The sequence below is a fragment of the Bradysia coprophila genome, unplaced genomic scaffold (assembly GCF_014529535.1).
Source record: "Bradysia coprophila strain Holo2 unplaced genomic scaffold, BU_Bcop_v1 contig_297, whole genome shotgun sequence".
In the NCBI taxonomy this organism is placed as follows: domain Eukaryota; kingdom Metazoa; phylum Arthropoda; class Insecta; order Diptera; family Sciaridae; genus Bradysia; species Bradysia coprophila.
This window is the reverse complement of record NW_023503555.1, coordinates 1,762,783-1,776,531: the sequence shown is the minus strand read 5'-3', so window position 1 is coordinate 1,776,531 and position 13,749 is coordinate 1,762,783. Positions and strand designations below refer to the sequence as shown.

Sequence of the window (13,749 nt, the reverse complement as noted above, 5' to 3'; positions counted from 1 at the left end):
CATTATCACGACAACGATGTATCGTCGAAATGACGCATCGCAGATGGAACATTCACAGCATTATCAATGATATCAATCTGACTGAATTGTATTACTCGTATTATCTAGTCGAAAAGTTACCCAAGTCTAAACGAAGAAGAAAAAAAGTTCTCCCAAAAAACCTCATACCACCCTCACTCTTCTAGCGTTCGGGACCGGTTCGGCATTCGTTTACATAATACAAGCAAATGCGCGCGCTCTGGAAAATGTTGTTACCCCAGCAATATTGTCCGCAAAAAAAAGCTCTTTACAACTTTAGTAAACAGAGATTTTTGCTATGATGAACATCGTCTGTCGCCTTTGAGCGTGAATTTTATCTACGTTTTGTTGCTTGCAATTTACGTTTGATCGAAAATCGAACTCTTCTGCCGTGATTTTTCATTTATTTATTGAATCAATCATGACTCGGTTCGACAGCCTTACATACAGACAGATATTGTGAATGCAAATGAATTAATCTATCGAAATTACTTAACCGAAATAAGAAAATTTGTGAGAAAACGTTAATTACCGTAAAGTCTATACACGCGAAACCGGAATTATTACCATTCGGGGATTGTTAAAACTTGTTGTCTGTGGAATTGTGATACATAAACTTAATGTTCATTAATGAATGGTGTGCATGTTTCATTCAACATTATGCTAACAGTCACAGTTTAAGCAAAATCTCGTTCATATTTTGCTTACCGTTTTTATTTCCCATTCATTCTCCTGTATTGAAATAAGAGAAATGCCACTGTGTGGGTGGCGCAAAGGAAACCGAAAAAATGTCACAAAAAATACCAACTACTGCAATAATAATCCTCGGCAAGATTTATCATCCATCGATAAAAGTTTTGATGGTTGTTTGCGTGTTGTTAACATGGATGGTACACAAATCGATGATACGGATAGTATGTTTTAGTCTCTTTTGATCGACGTATAGTTATAAATAGCAAATTTTTCGTTTGATGTGATTGATAGAAATGTTTTTGTTTTTCTCTTTTATTTTTTGCAAAAATAAATGTTTCTGTTGTGGATTGTTTGCATGCTGAGGAAAATCGGATAAATGTTTGAATACACAAGGGAACTGCATTGTGAAATCTTGGACTTTTTTATTATCTAAAATTTTTTGTTTATGCTTCGTTTCGTTTGTTGAAGATTTTGTTTTTAAGTCCAACGATCTTATCAAACTTGCTTCTCAGAATTTTTATTTCAACTGTTCAACAACAAAAGAAAGTGTCTTTGGGAAAGGAAAGTAGTAGAAGAAATCGTAAAGTAAATGTAATTTGCAAAAATGTTCAATAGTTTACTGTGTCTTTTTGGACGTCAGATCTTATGACATTTTTGAATCATATCACCCTCATATCGCTGAGACGGTTTTAAACTATCGTCGAAAGTTTACAACATGTTTAGCACCCCACTTCAAGGGTTTTTTTTCCTTGTTTTCTAATGTGAAAGTCGTGGCACAGGGCCGAAAAAATTCACAAATTTACTCAGAAAATCACAAAATCCGTAAATTCACAAAAAAATCACTAAGTCATGACAATTCGGCAATGTCTGGAAAATAATCCTGGATCTAATCAAAAAGTCAAGTCGCGGAAAGTCATGGCTGCCGTTTTTCGAAGTAGCTTTTCTCGCGGTAAACCCCTAAGAAACAGCAAGAGTATCGTAATATTTCACTAAAGTCTTTCACATTTTTCGTTTTGTTTCGTTTCAAGTATTACCTTGTGATTGATCCGAAATCTTTTACTTCATTTGTTTTAACATACACTTTGTTATATCCGGATCCGGATATCATCGCTTCTTTTTGTCATCGACGTCGATAACCCATTTGTATTTTACTTTTGCCAAAATATCGTTTGTCACAAACGAATCTGTAAAAAATCATGAAAATCAACCTGCTTTATTTGTCTTATCACAAGTGTTGCAAAAGTGATACATTGATCATAGAAATGATATTGAGCGTATTGAGCTAAAAATATTTAAAAATGTGATAAAATGGTTATTTCTGGAACAAGTGAATCGTTAGATGTGTAGGAATTATCCTTAATCGCTACATAAAAATTCGTTTGGCACAACATGAATTGGGGCATGATTTAACCTTTTTCGAAACGACAATCGTATCGTGATCATTTCTTTACACAGACATTAGAGAACTTTAGCAAATCACACAATAACGACAAAACCAATAATTCTCAACAATAACGAAAACGATATTGACACGGAAAAATTTTATCATTGTGAATGAGGTGAGATGGGTAAATATGTTCACAAATCATGGTGTGTCATGTGGTGGTAGAATTCAAACTTTCTTGTGAAAGTAGATACTTTTATCAAAAATTAAATTCGAAAAAACAAAAATTTCAGGTTTCTATATAAACTGTGGCAATGCGCCGCGCGAGATTAGATAGGGACATTTCGCACTCATATATGCACTTTTCAATGGCTAACTTGATTTAGAAAATTTTTACGAGTACTTGGTGATAGGTTGGCGGTAGATTCAGTTGCGTTTCAGGCACATATATTTTTGAGATGCAGATTTTATTCTAATACCGACGCATATTGTATCAGGGATACCGGTATCCCAACCTAGAAAGTGTGGATTTTGTATCACGAATGCTGGTATCCCAATTAAGATACACGTATTTTGTATCACGAATGTCGGTATCTCAAACGATATACACGCATTTTGTATCACGGATGCCGGTAAACCGAGTGTAGATTTTTCTTTTACTTATACCGGGACACTGGTATCCCAACTGATATACACGCATTTTGTATCACGGATGCCGGAATCCCAACTGATATACACGCATTTTGTATCACGGATGCCGGTATCCCAATTGATATTCACGCATCTTGTATCACGGATGCCGGTATACCGAGTGTAGATTTTTCTTTTACTTATACCGGGATACTGGTATCCCAACCGATATACACGCATTTTGTATCACGAATGTCCGTATCCCAATTGAGATACAAGCATTTTGTATCACGAATGCCGGTATCCCAATTGAGATACACACATTTTGTATCACGGATGCCGGTATCCCAATTGATATTCACGCATTTTGTATCACGGATGCCGGTATACCGAGTGTAGATTTTTCTTTTACTTATACCGGGATACTGGTATCCCAACTGATATCCACACATTTTGTATCACGGATGCCGGAATCCCAACTGATATACACGCATTTTGTATCACGAATGCCGGTATACCGACTTAGAAAGTGTGGATTTTCCTTTTATTTATACCGGGATACCGGTATCCCAATTGAAATACACTCATTTTTGTATCAGGGAAACCGGTATCACTACTTAGAAAGTGTGAATTTCCTTTTAGTTATGGCTGACATCGCTCGCCTTTAGAGCGCCAAATTGGCAAGGAATTTAGAGTAGCGCTGGATTCCTATGTTAATAGTGTAATTTCGCGACCATACGGCAGTATATAGACAATTTAAACCCGAAAAATTATGTTTTTCTATTTGAATTTCATTTTTGTTAAAGTATCTACTTTCACAAGAAAGTTTGAATTCTACCACCACATGACACACCATGATTTGTGAACATATTTACCCATCTCGCCTCATTCACAATGATAAAATTTTTCCGTGTCAATATCGTTTTCGTTATTGTTGAGAATTATTGGTTTTGTCGTTATTGTGTGATTTGCTAAAGTTCTCTATTGAATCATTTTTTGACTCCAAAACTCCATTCTCTAAATGGAGGGCTTAGATTAGGAAATAAGACCACAGGAATTGGACCATTCAAAAATGTGGCACATTTTTAGAGCTATCGCAAAACTTAAATATTTTTGTCTTATTGCCTGCTGATGAAAATTGCATGACCTAAAATACTCAAGCACGAACGCACTGCAATGATTTAAAAAGATTGCGAAAAGATACATTACTGTCGTGATACATTACAGTCGTAGTCATAGTTGATGAGATCATAATATCGCAGGAAGTGGGAAAATACGAATTTGAACTCCGAAAATTTATTGCTCGTTGATTTAAACAAAAAATTGTTTCAAGTTTACTATCGTAACCTAAAAAATTGTCAAAATTTTTTTTAGGAATAACCGAAACAACTCTCTAGCGAGAACTGACATCGAGAATTTTATTCCCTTGAATCTTTACAGTCAATCGAATAATCCGTAATTTACTTTGTTTAAAGTATTCACCTTGTTTGATGCAAAATCTTTTACTTCATTTGTTTTAACATATAAAGATGGACCAATGGACTAGCTCGAAGCTTATTTCTGTCGTCGTGGCGATAACAGATGACTCTTTGTAAACAACTGAATACATGTGTATCGCTTCATGTTGAGCTGAGCGGGCAGACTATACACTAACACCGCGGCTATAATTATAGGCAGTGACGATTTTTTCGGAAAACTACCAAATTTTCTTACATCTTCTTACATTTTCCTTAATAAAAAATTTTTTTTTAGAAAATTTGGAGAAATGTTTCAAAATATCGGAAAATATGGGAAAATGTTTGCATAAATCTATTGCCTGTTTATTGTTAATACTTCTAAATTCCTTCATACATTATGTCTATTATAAACAAAGTCTGAACAAGGTTCAATTTCAGTAAATACTCATTTTAGCACTTCTTCTACCGATTCGGAGGAAAATTTGTTGTCGTTCATTCTTGCAGAAATATAAACTCGAATTCAAACTTTTGTGACACATCCATCAAATATCAAATTTTGACCTGCCATTTTCAAAAATTCAATCAAACAAAAATGTAAATTTCATTTTTCTTCGAATTGATAATAAAACGAATTCTCATATGGATAATAGACTCTCCTACCCTCAACAGCAACAACAATAAAAAAAAGGTTTTCCATAAATATTTTCGATGTTAAACCTCGTTATAATGTCTCTAACCTTTCATAATTCTGCGATTCAAGCTGTTTGATACGAAATCAACCCTTTTACCAAAAATATTCGTCGAAAAATGTCGGATGAATTTTTCAAAGCCGCAATTCATTGAACTGTTCGGAAAATTTTTATTTCATAAATAATTTAGTTGCAACGGATGTATAGGGATGGTTCAGCAATAAATAAAAAACCATTAAAGCGTTGTACGGTACGATCGAAACCATATAGCACAGACTAATAAATAAATCGAACCGACGAACTGAGCTTTTGTTAATATTTGATTGGTTCCAATTAAACTTCAAAAATTTGATGTACAATTCGAAACGACGGTTCATGGAATCATATTTTATTCATACAACGGATACTCGTTGTGCTTTTGTTTTCACATCCGTCCAAATATAATTGAATGAAGAGTTCAAACTACACAAACGAGTAATGTTTCAGTTGGCTATTATACCACGGTTCGTTGTCCATTTTCGTTCTTTTTTATTATGAGTATAAAGTGCAGAGTTCATTGTGGTACTTACAACTTTACCACCATAGAGCACACTTCTCTAATGGCTTTATTTTCAACAACTCTCCTGGTGTAACGTAACACACAATTCTATTCCTCAGTTGTTTTTGTGAAAATTAACCACCGAAGAAAGAATCAACATCAAAGTTGATTTATGTACTGAGGGAACGCCTGTCATCGTGTCGGAAAGCATTTCTTTGAGATGTAAAGTTCCAGTGGTAAAGTTCAGTTTGAAAAACTTTTTGTAAGAAACTCGGCACAATGAATGTGTTGTATTATACCTTAAAAGCCCTTGTATGCCATCACTGGCAGCTTTGAAATGAATGGTAAAAACTTTACCATGGATGTTTTATCCAAATTGGTGTAAATTTATAACTAATAACCACAGAATGTGGCCTTTGCATTATTTACTTCTCAGCATAGCATATATATATTTGATGGTGTCGTTAAAGGGAATAATTTCCTCGTAAGCAATAACTGTAACACAGACACAAATCCACAATATCCGGTTCAAATGTAATACATTTTAATGGATCCATCTGTTTTCGGTCATAATCAGACCCGTTAAATGTAAAAGTAATAAAATATTTAGATGAATTTTAGGATGGCATTTACGTTTGAAATTTTACACACCATTTTGCGGCAAGTTCTGTCATGTCTATAAATAAATTATTTCCCTCTTTTACAGAGGTCGACATATAACTGCTGTCGTTTTCATACCACTTCAATTCAGTTCATTCTACGTGAGAATAAATTGGATTTAAATAAAATCACAAAAGTTTCACATATAATTAACTGGAATATTATTGACATTATATTCCATGATCTGAGGTTCGGGCTATGTGCCCTTTGGGCATTCAAGCGAAGCTCGAATGGATTTTTATTTTTTGTATAAATGAAGAGCAATGAAGGACTTTTTACATGTGATAGTCACCCTATCAATTCTACGATTGCATACTAAAAATTCGGATTTGCCTTATACATTTTCACTATGATCCCTATTTTCGTGACACAACTGCACAGATGACTAATCAATGTTTCTAGAGCTAACTCCTATTAATCCGAGCTTTACAATCTGGTAAGTTTTGATCGATCATCAATTAGGCGATTTTTTAACGCTTGATGACAGAGCGATGTTATATCGATTGGCTTTCGAAATATATGTCTCTGCATGACGCATAATGATGCTCATTACCATGCAGAAACTAGTATGCTGTAATTATGTTAAATCTCATGAAGTAATAGATTTTGTATCCAAACGTGTTTCTTCAGCGTTTTCAGGCTGTAGAAGAAGAATCTTTCATTAGGTTTTTGTACCTCTTGGCCCGGACATAAAATAATCGATTTTGTGCAACCTATTTCAGAAATTATTTAGTTTAAATTTACAGGTCTAATTGTAGCCTGTATTCATGAACGGGAAATTATAATCGAGCTATTTTCTTGCCCGGTCTACCAATATAACTTTCCTTTTACAAATATTTTAAATCATTTTACCATTATAAGGTCGGAATTGGCACCAATTTGTCGAAAATATTGGTAAAATAATTATTTTTACGTGTCACGGCATGTTTCATTTTCATTTACATTGCCTAATCACGTAGAGCATTGTACTTACGAGTTTCCAAGTTGTTATTTGACAAGTGGGGAAATACAGCCCTCCACTTCGGGTCGGGCTCTAACACCCCACTTATCAAATACACAACTTGGAACCTCGGAAGTAATATACTAGTAACGCTCATCTAAAAACTAATGACGCTCGAATATTACCATCCATTCAATAACCGTTCATAAACGGCAAGCGTATCGCTACATTACGTTTAAGTCTGTCACATCTTTTGTTTGAATAGAAATCTTTTACTTCTTTAGATTTACTTCATATTTTGCTATATATAACGCTGGTCAGAGCTATTCTCAATTTTTGTCGTTGTTGTCGGTAACAAATGACTTGTCACTTCTCTGAGTAGTTCGTTCCTCGAACTGTATATTTAACAATGGTCTTTTGACACTATACTGTTGAGAACAATGTTGGCAACATATTTTAATCCCACATCTTCATCTTCCCAATCATCACACAAACCTCTTCTTCATATATGACGAATTTCATTAACTTTCCCGTGACGAACGAAATTTCGTTTTGAAATACCTCGAACTCAGTAGAACTTTTCCAGGAGCAATATTCATGGAACTTTATCTCATCTTCTAGTGGACCTAATCCATAGGAATATACCAAGTAAAGTCTAATAAAATAATCAACATAGCTATGCGGTTCGATGTTTTAGATTGGATTTTTTTGCTAATAAAGAAGTGAAACAATAAAAAAAAGAAAAGTCTAATAGATTTCGAGCTATTTTGATTTGAAGTTCCACGGGATGGGATATGCTTCTACTTCAATTTCCCTTTCATGGTCAAAAGTTGTACCCTTTTCGACCTATTTGCCATGCTTAAATGTCTTTTTATTTATTTATTTGAAACATGGAAGCCCCAACCTAAAATTCGTAATGAATTCATTATAATTACCGAAGACCTTTTATTACAAATGGCAAGACCTTTTTTTGTTGATGAGTTTTAATAATGCCATCATAATAATGAGTCGACAATGTTTATAAGAAATCGGAACAGAAAGAAGGAAAAAAACAGATTTTTATGATTAAATGCAAAATAATCAAGGAAATTGTTATTTAATTTCCATCCTACCCACACCATAATTTACTATTCAATTTTTACATCGTTTTAAAGCGCCATGAAAGCTTTATTTTTAGCATCAAAAATTATTTTTCCTGCCAAGAAACAGGTTTGCTAATTAATCTGCGATTATGCCATTAAAACTGTGCGGTGATTAAAATTTTAATGGGGTGGTATTTCATAAACGGATGTTACCGGATTATGGCTAGAATCCACATTCAATTTAGTTGTGCATGAACCGCACATTCATACAAATGCTTGCAACAGCTCCACTCAGTGATTTATTTAGAAGAGAAATAAGAAATGGGAGAAAATTGTTCAGACATTATTATCTACCACATGTATCGGATGTTCATGATTTTGCAAGGAAACTATAAATTGAAAGAGTTCTTACAATCGAAACATCTTGGTAAATCGTGTATTTTCAGTGGTACCGGCTTTGACTTTTGTTGTGGGGGAAGATTATTTGGGAACTTTACTCCAAAGATTTTGTCTTTGATCTACAATGTGAAATGAACATTTCTATGCTTGACCTAAATCCAAGTTTCCCTTGATATTATCTGAGGAGATCTGTGTACTAGAAAGAAGTCAACCTAAGTAAATTTTGTCGGATAAATTTAAGAGAAAATGATGATTAAAGAAGTTATTTCCCACTTTTATAGCTGAGGGACTATGTAATGTAACGCATTATGAATCTGCTACTTCTTATGTTTAAAGTATAGTTTGAGAGAAAATCTGTTACTTATCCAGTTTTACTGTACGTTTTGGTCTAAAAGAGAACACCAGCTAGAGCTCATCTCTTGTTTTTGTCGTAGTTGTCGATAGCAGCTGATCTTATGTACGTTCGAAGTTTTTTTGGACTGCCTCGTGTGATCAGATTACGAGCCTCCATTTATTTTTTCTACAAGCCCCTGGTTCTATCTTTTTCACGCACATATTTGTGTGGCTCTATCTTCTATTGAAATACTCGTAACTAACTTGTTTACCTTGTATGGTTGCCTTTCATTCAGTCCATTTAATCGACGTCACTGTACAAATCCGATTCACGGAAAAGTATTGAATATGTTTGGATTTGAAAAATGATGATTTTTTTTGGCAAAATGAAATATGGAAATTTCCGGGATAAGTCCGAGGATAATCCTAAATATTTCGATTTACTATTGGAATCTCTTGCAGCATTATTAATGAAATTCAGTTGATGTTTTAAGAAAGTCAAAAATTATTGTGAAGTAACTTCGACCACTTCCAAAGAAAATTGTATGTTTTTACATAAAGGAAATTGATATTTCTGAATGTGAATTATCTTGGATCATCTTTGGGAAAACATTTTTCAATATTTTCTTCAATTTTCCTAGATTTTCTCGTATTTTCCCATTTTTTTAATATTTGAAAAAATGTAGGAAAATTCGGGAATAAAAAATGTTGGAAAATTTAAGGAAATGATTTCCCAAAAACAGTACCGGTGTCACGTCATTTTTTTCACTTTTCGCTAATTAGATCTGTTTACAATTATGATTCACATTTCCATACAATTGCTTTCAGTTTGTGAATCCACATTTCATTTGTAAATTTACATACGTGTTCCACTATTCACTATACTTTTTCCTCCATTAAACAAACCCACATAATATGAATAGCTTTTCAATTAGTTTGATGTAGTTTTTCAATGTACAGAGTAAATTAAGTTTTAAAAGTTCCTAGAATGCATTCGGGGTAAAGTTTTACTAATTAAATCAGTGCGAAGCTATTATTTAAAATCCGCACCCATTAAATCCATCATTACAATCCAAAAAGTTGTTTCGGTTGAATTCCCTCCACCATCCAGCTTTCAACAACAACAACCCGAGCTATTTGACCAACCCTCACAAGCATATTTAAGAGCGTTTTTTGTTCGATTGAAAAACACATTATGTTTTATGCTGTGTATGGATGAGCTTTGCATACCAAATCACTGATTTTCGGAACCGGCAAAAAAGAAATCCTTATGTTAAACCGAAACGTATTTGTAGGGGAGACATGGATGTCATTGTTATAATAATTTATTTGAATTGTGTAACGTTTTAACTATTGTTACGTGAATTCAATTATTAGTTTGCCAAAACTTTTTTACTGTATTGTTAGTAGTCAGAGGCTTATTTGGATGGCTTTGATACGGTGTAGGTAGAATATCAAAACTTTGAATTTCAATAGACAACAGAAGACGATTTGAGTTTTTATTCATACAGTTCGTGAAGGACACAATAATGATTGGAATAAGAAATTCCAGCTTGGTACAGGTTAGGCATACCTGAACCTGTTTTGACTTAACACGATCAACTTTGATCTTATCCGATACCTGAATGCAGCAATCAGGTCAGCAAATATTTATCTTTAAAATATTGATATGGAACAATCAGTTATAGCCACATTTCCCAATGGGCATACTTAGGTTACTATTTTAATTGCATCTAAAATTACTATGAGAAATAGGCGTTCTGCAAAGTTGAAACTATTATTGCCGCCTGTCCAATTATGGGGTATATTGGGGGGTAGAACATTTTTCGCGTTATTTAAGTTTTAATTTTATGACAGAACTGACAAAATGTTACATATAATTTATGAATGATCACTAATTTCATCCTGAACCGAGCTCAAAATAATAAACCCAGTTTTAATCTACGCTCTACAATTTATAGTACACAAAGCGTTCTCTTCAAAGTCTATGGAGGTGACACTAGAAAGCATTACGGACGTGATGGCTCAGTGGTTACGCACTAGCCTTCCACCAAAATGACCTGGGTTCGAAACCCATATCAGATAATTACACATGGAATTTATCTATCGATTATTATATCGCATTGGTAACGTCCTAAAGTTCACTGAAGCTTCAAAATTTCGGTAGTTGCAGTGTGTTTAGTAGCTGTACATCGTTGCACACTGAATGACTACATAAACCAAATACGATGAATTTGTGAGCATAATGTCTTGCCTACATTTAGGCGATATATCAATTAAGCAGCTAACTTTCCTCAGAGAATATTTGCATACTTAGAGGTGAAGTTCTGAAGTCACGTCAAGCCGGTGGTCCAGACTGCATTTGTTATTTTTGCAGTAAAAGGCTGTTAGTGTAGTCTCTTAAAGAACAAATCAAAATATTGCTGTCAAAGCTATTGAATCTTTAACTTATCTTTTGATCTACAACAAAATGTTATAAAATCTTTTACTTCAAAAGTTTAACCAAACATTGTGATTATATAAACGACACAGATCTATTTCTTGATTATTTTTGCCATCGCTCTCGTTAACAGATGTCATGGGTGACAAAAGTAATATTATCAAACTCCTTACCATGGCTACTTATTCCAGCTCCAGCAAAAGAAAGTGAGCAACGAATTTTGAAACACTGCAACAGTCTACATTTAAACAGATTCATTGAAGTAGGAGGTTTTGGAAAATCCGAAGTGACAGATCATTAGAATTAAAAGAACGTCTGTTCTATTTACCCACAAAACCAAATTTATTTCCCCGATCAAATTATGCGAACCAAACAAAAAGCCGCGGAAGTAAAATTGTTTCATAGAAGCCGGAAGTTATCAATTCAGTTTTGCTTTGTTTGCATTTTCCCCATTGTGTTTTGAAGTTTTTAGCATTTTTTCCCTTGTTATCTCTGCGTGTCAATATATATAATATAACGTCATTGCCACCGCCAGTATATTTTTTTTCCTTTTATTGGCATTTATTGTGCTTTGAAGAGATGACAAAAAAAGGTTATTGCCAATCAATATCCTCTATACAGTCAATTTGAAATTGAGTTGAATCACTTTATTTTGTTGATTTAATTGGGAATTTATACACCGGCAACGTGTATCAATATTTTTTAAACACATTGGACAGCATTGGGTTTTTGTGTGTAGGAAACAATAACATGTGTGGTATGTTCCGATCACATTATATAATGGAACAAAAGCCTCAAACATAATTGGAAAATGCTTGACCATTGGTTGTATAAATTGAAACGTACTGTTCGTGATTTCATCCCCCACACACGTATATAGAATAATTTATCAAACAATGTTTTCAATTTACCTGTTCTGTTGTGTCGATTCTCTAGTGGAGGGCATTATCAGAAGAGCTGTGTTGTAGATTTACGGTGTAGTGTAACCTATGTGTAACTCAAAATAAACCCCAGCCATTTATATTACATTGAAAATAATGTTTGTCCAGAATGGACAACCAATAATGTTAACCCTTTGCTATGTTAATCTAGTGATGGGGGTTATAAAGTGTGGAAACTAGGTTAATACACCTTGAATTTATCTCGAACATTCATTTCAAATATTATATTCCGAGCAGACTGGTGTTCCATTAAAATCATTTAGATTATTCACCAGCAACCTCATTTGAATACTTAGAGTTAGTCGAACAAAGAGCACAAAATCTATTCCGATTCTTTTTTTTTATATCGCAGGTGGTATATGGTATATACATACACTCATTACAATGTAGAACGGTAGAAGCAGTAAAATGAAAATCATGTAGGAGGTACAAATTATGCAATTGACATCCATCAACCCAAATCCGATAACACGTTCACAAATTTACTGTTCCATTTTACACTAAGCTAACATACGTGGTGTTTACCGTTTGTGAGATAAGAATCGCAAAATTCGTCGATTCCGACGAAGAAAATAACTGTTTTGTCGGAAATGAATTTCCTTTATTTTTCGGCGACCTTTACAAAATTTACTCAGTTGAACCATGGATGGCTTCTGGCAATTTGTAGAAAATTGGTTTTAAAATGGAAAGGTCAGTTGTTCTTTATTTCGTATGTTACAGTACATATGGCCATTCAATTCAATAACAGCAATTTATTTCTATTTGAAAAGGCTAAATGACTTTAGAGAGTAGTCAACCCTTATGTGTGGAGGTCATAAGATAATTTTTGCTAGGTTAATGCACAAGCGACAAAGTGCTGTATAATTTTGAAATCTATTACTTCTTTTGATACAAATATTTTTAGTAGATTGATGTAAAAATCTTTTACTTCAATTGTTTGAACATACATTTTGGTATTTATTAGGCCACTTGATAGCGGCTTCATTGCTTATCTTTGTCGTAGATTGTCGACCACTGACCTCTGATAGATTGTATGAAGAAATTTAGTTTGGGTACAGGACATAATGTCTCACTGATAAAAATTGTCTACATTGCGACCAGATGGGAAGCCGTTGAAGGTGAAAATACGCCGAAATTGAAATGTCCCTGTGGTAATCAAGTAATGTAGAAGGTCATAACTGATTATTATTTTTGGAAGGTGTTTACACCCTCTTAATACCAGCGTAGATATAAAATAGATTTAATGACATTTTCGTTCATATGTTCTACCACCCGAAAGTTGACCTACTTTTTGAAAAAGAAAAATGAAATGTCGTCGGCGTAACCTCCTCAAATTCAAACTTGAACGACCTAACATTTCAGGCGGAAGATTTTGTGCGGAGTTGTTCGATACATGTTATCGTTGGTTATTTTGTTAGGGCTACAGTTTACCTACTTTTCTACATAGCCACAGTCTGTTTCTGTAATATTTCTATTTGTGTTCGACTACCTGAATCTAGCTATTATTCAATAAATGATCAAGAACAGTACTCTTTCATGGCACTA

At 34.0% G+C, this 13,749-nt stretch overlaps 1 protein-coding gene across 3 annotated transcripts in view; it reads left to right on the top strand.

The window, feature by feature from the left end:
- LOC119078736 (cytochrome b5 reductase 4) overlaps positions 1–13,749 on the top strand; it is a 58,565-nt gene that overhangs the window by 21,917 nt on the left and 22,899 nt on the right. The window contains exon 1 of one of the 3 annotated variants that reach the window (XM_037186421.1): positions 313–932. The exons of the other annotated variants lie outside the window; for them this stretch is intronic. Coding sequence (XP_037042316.1) covers positions 770–932 — 163 coding nt within the window. The 5' untranslated portion in view covers positions 313–769. Of the gene's footprint in view, positions 1–312; positions 933–13,749 lie in introns of those variants that run through there. 3 annotated transcript variants of the gene reach the window in all.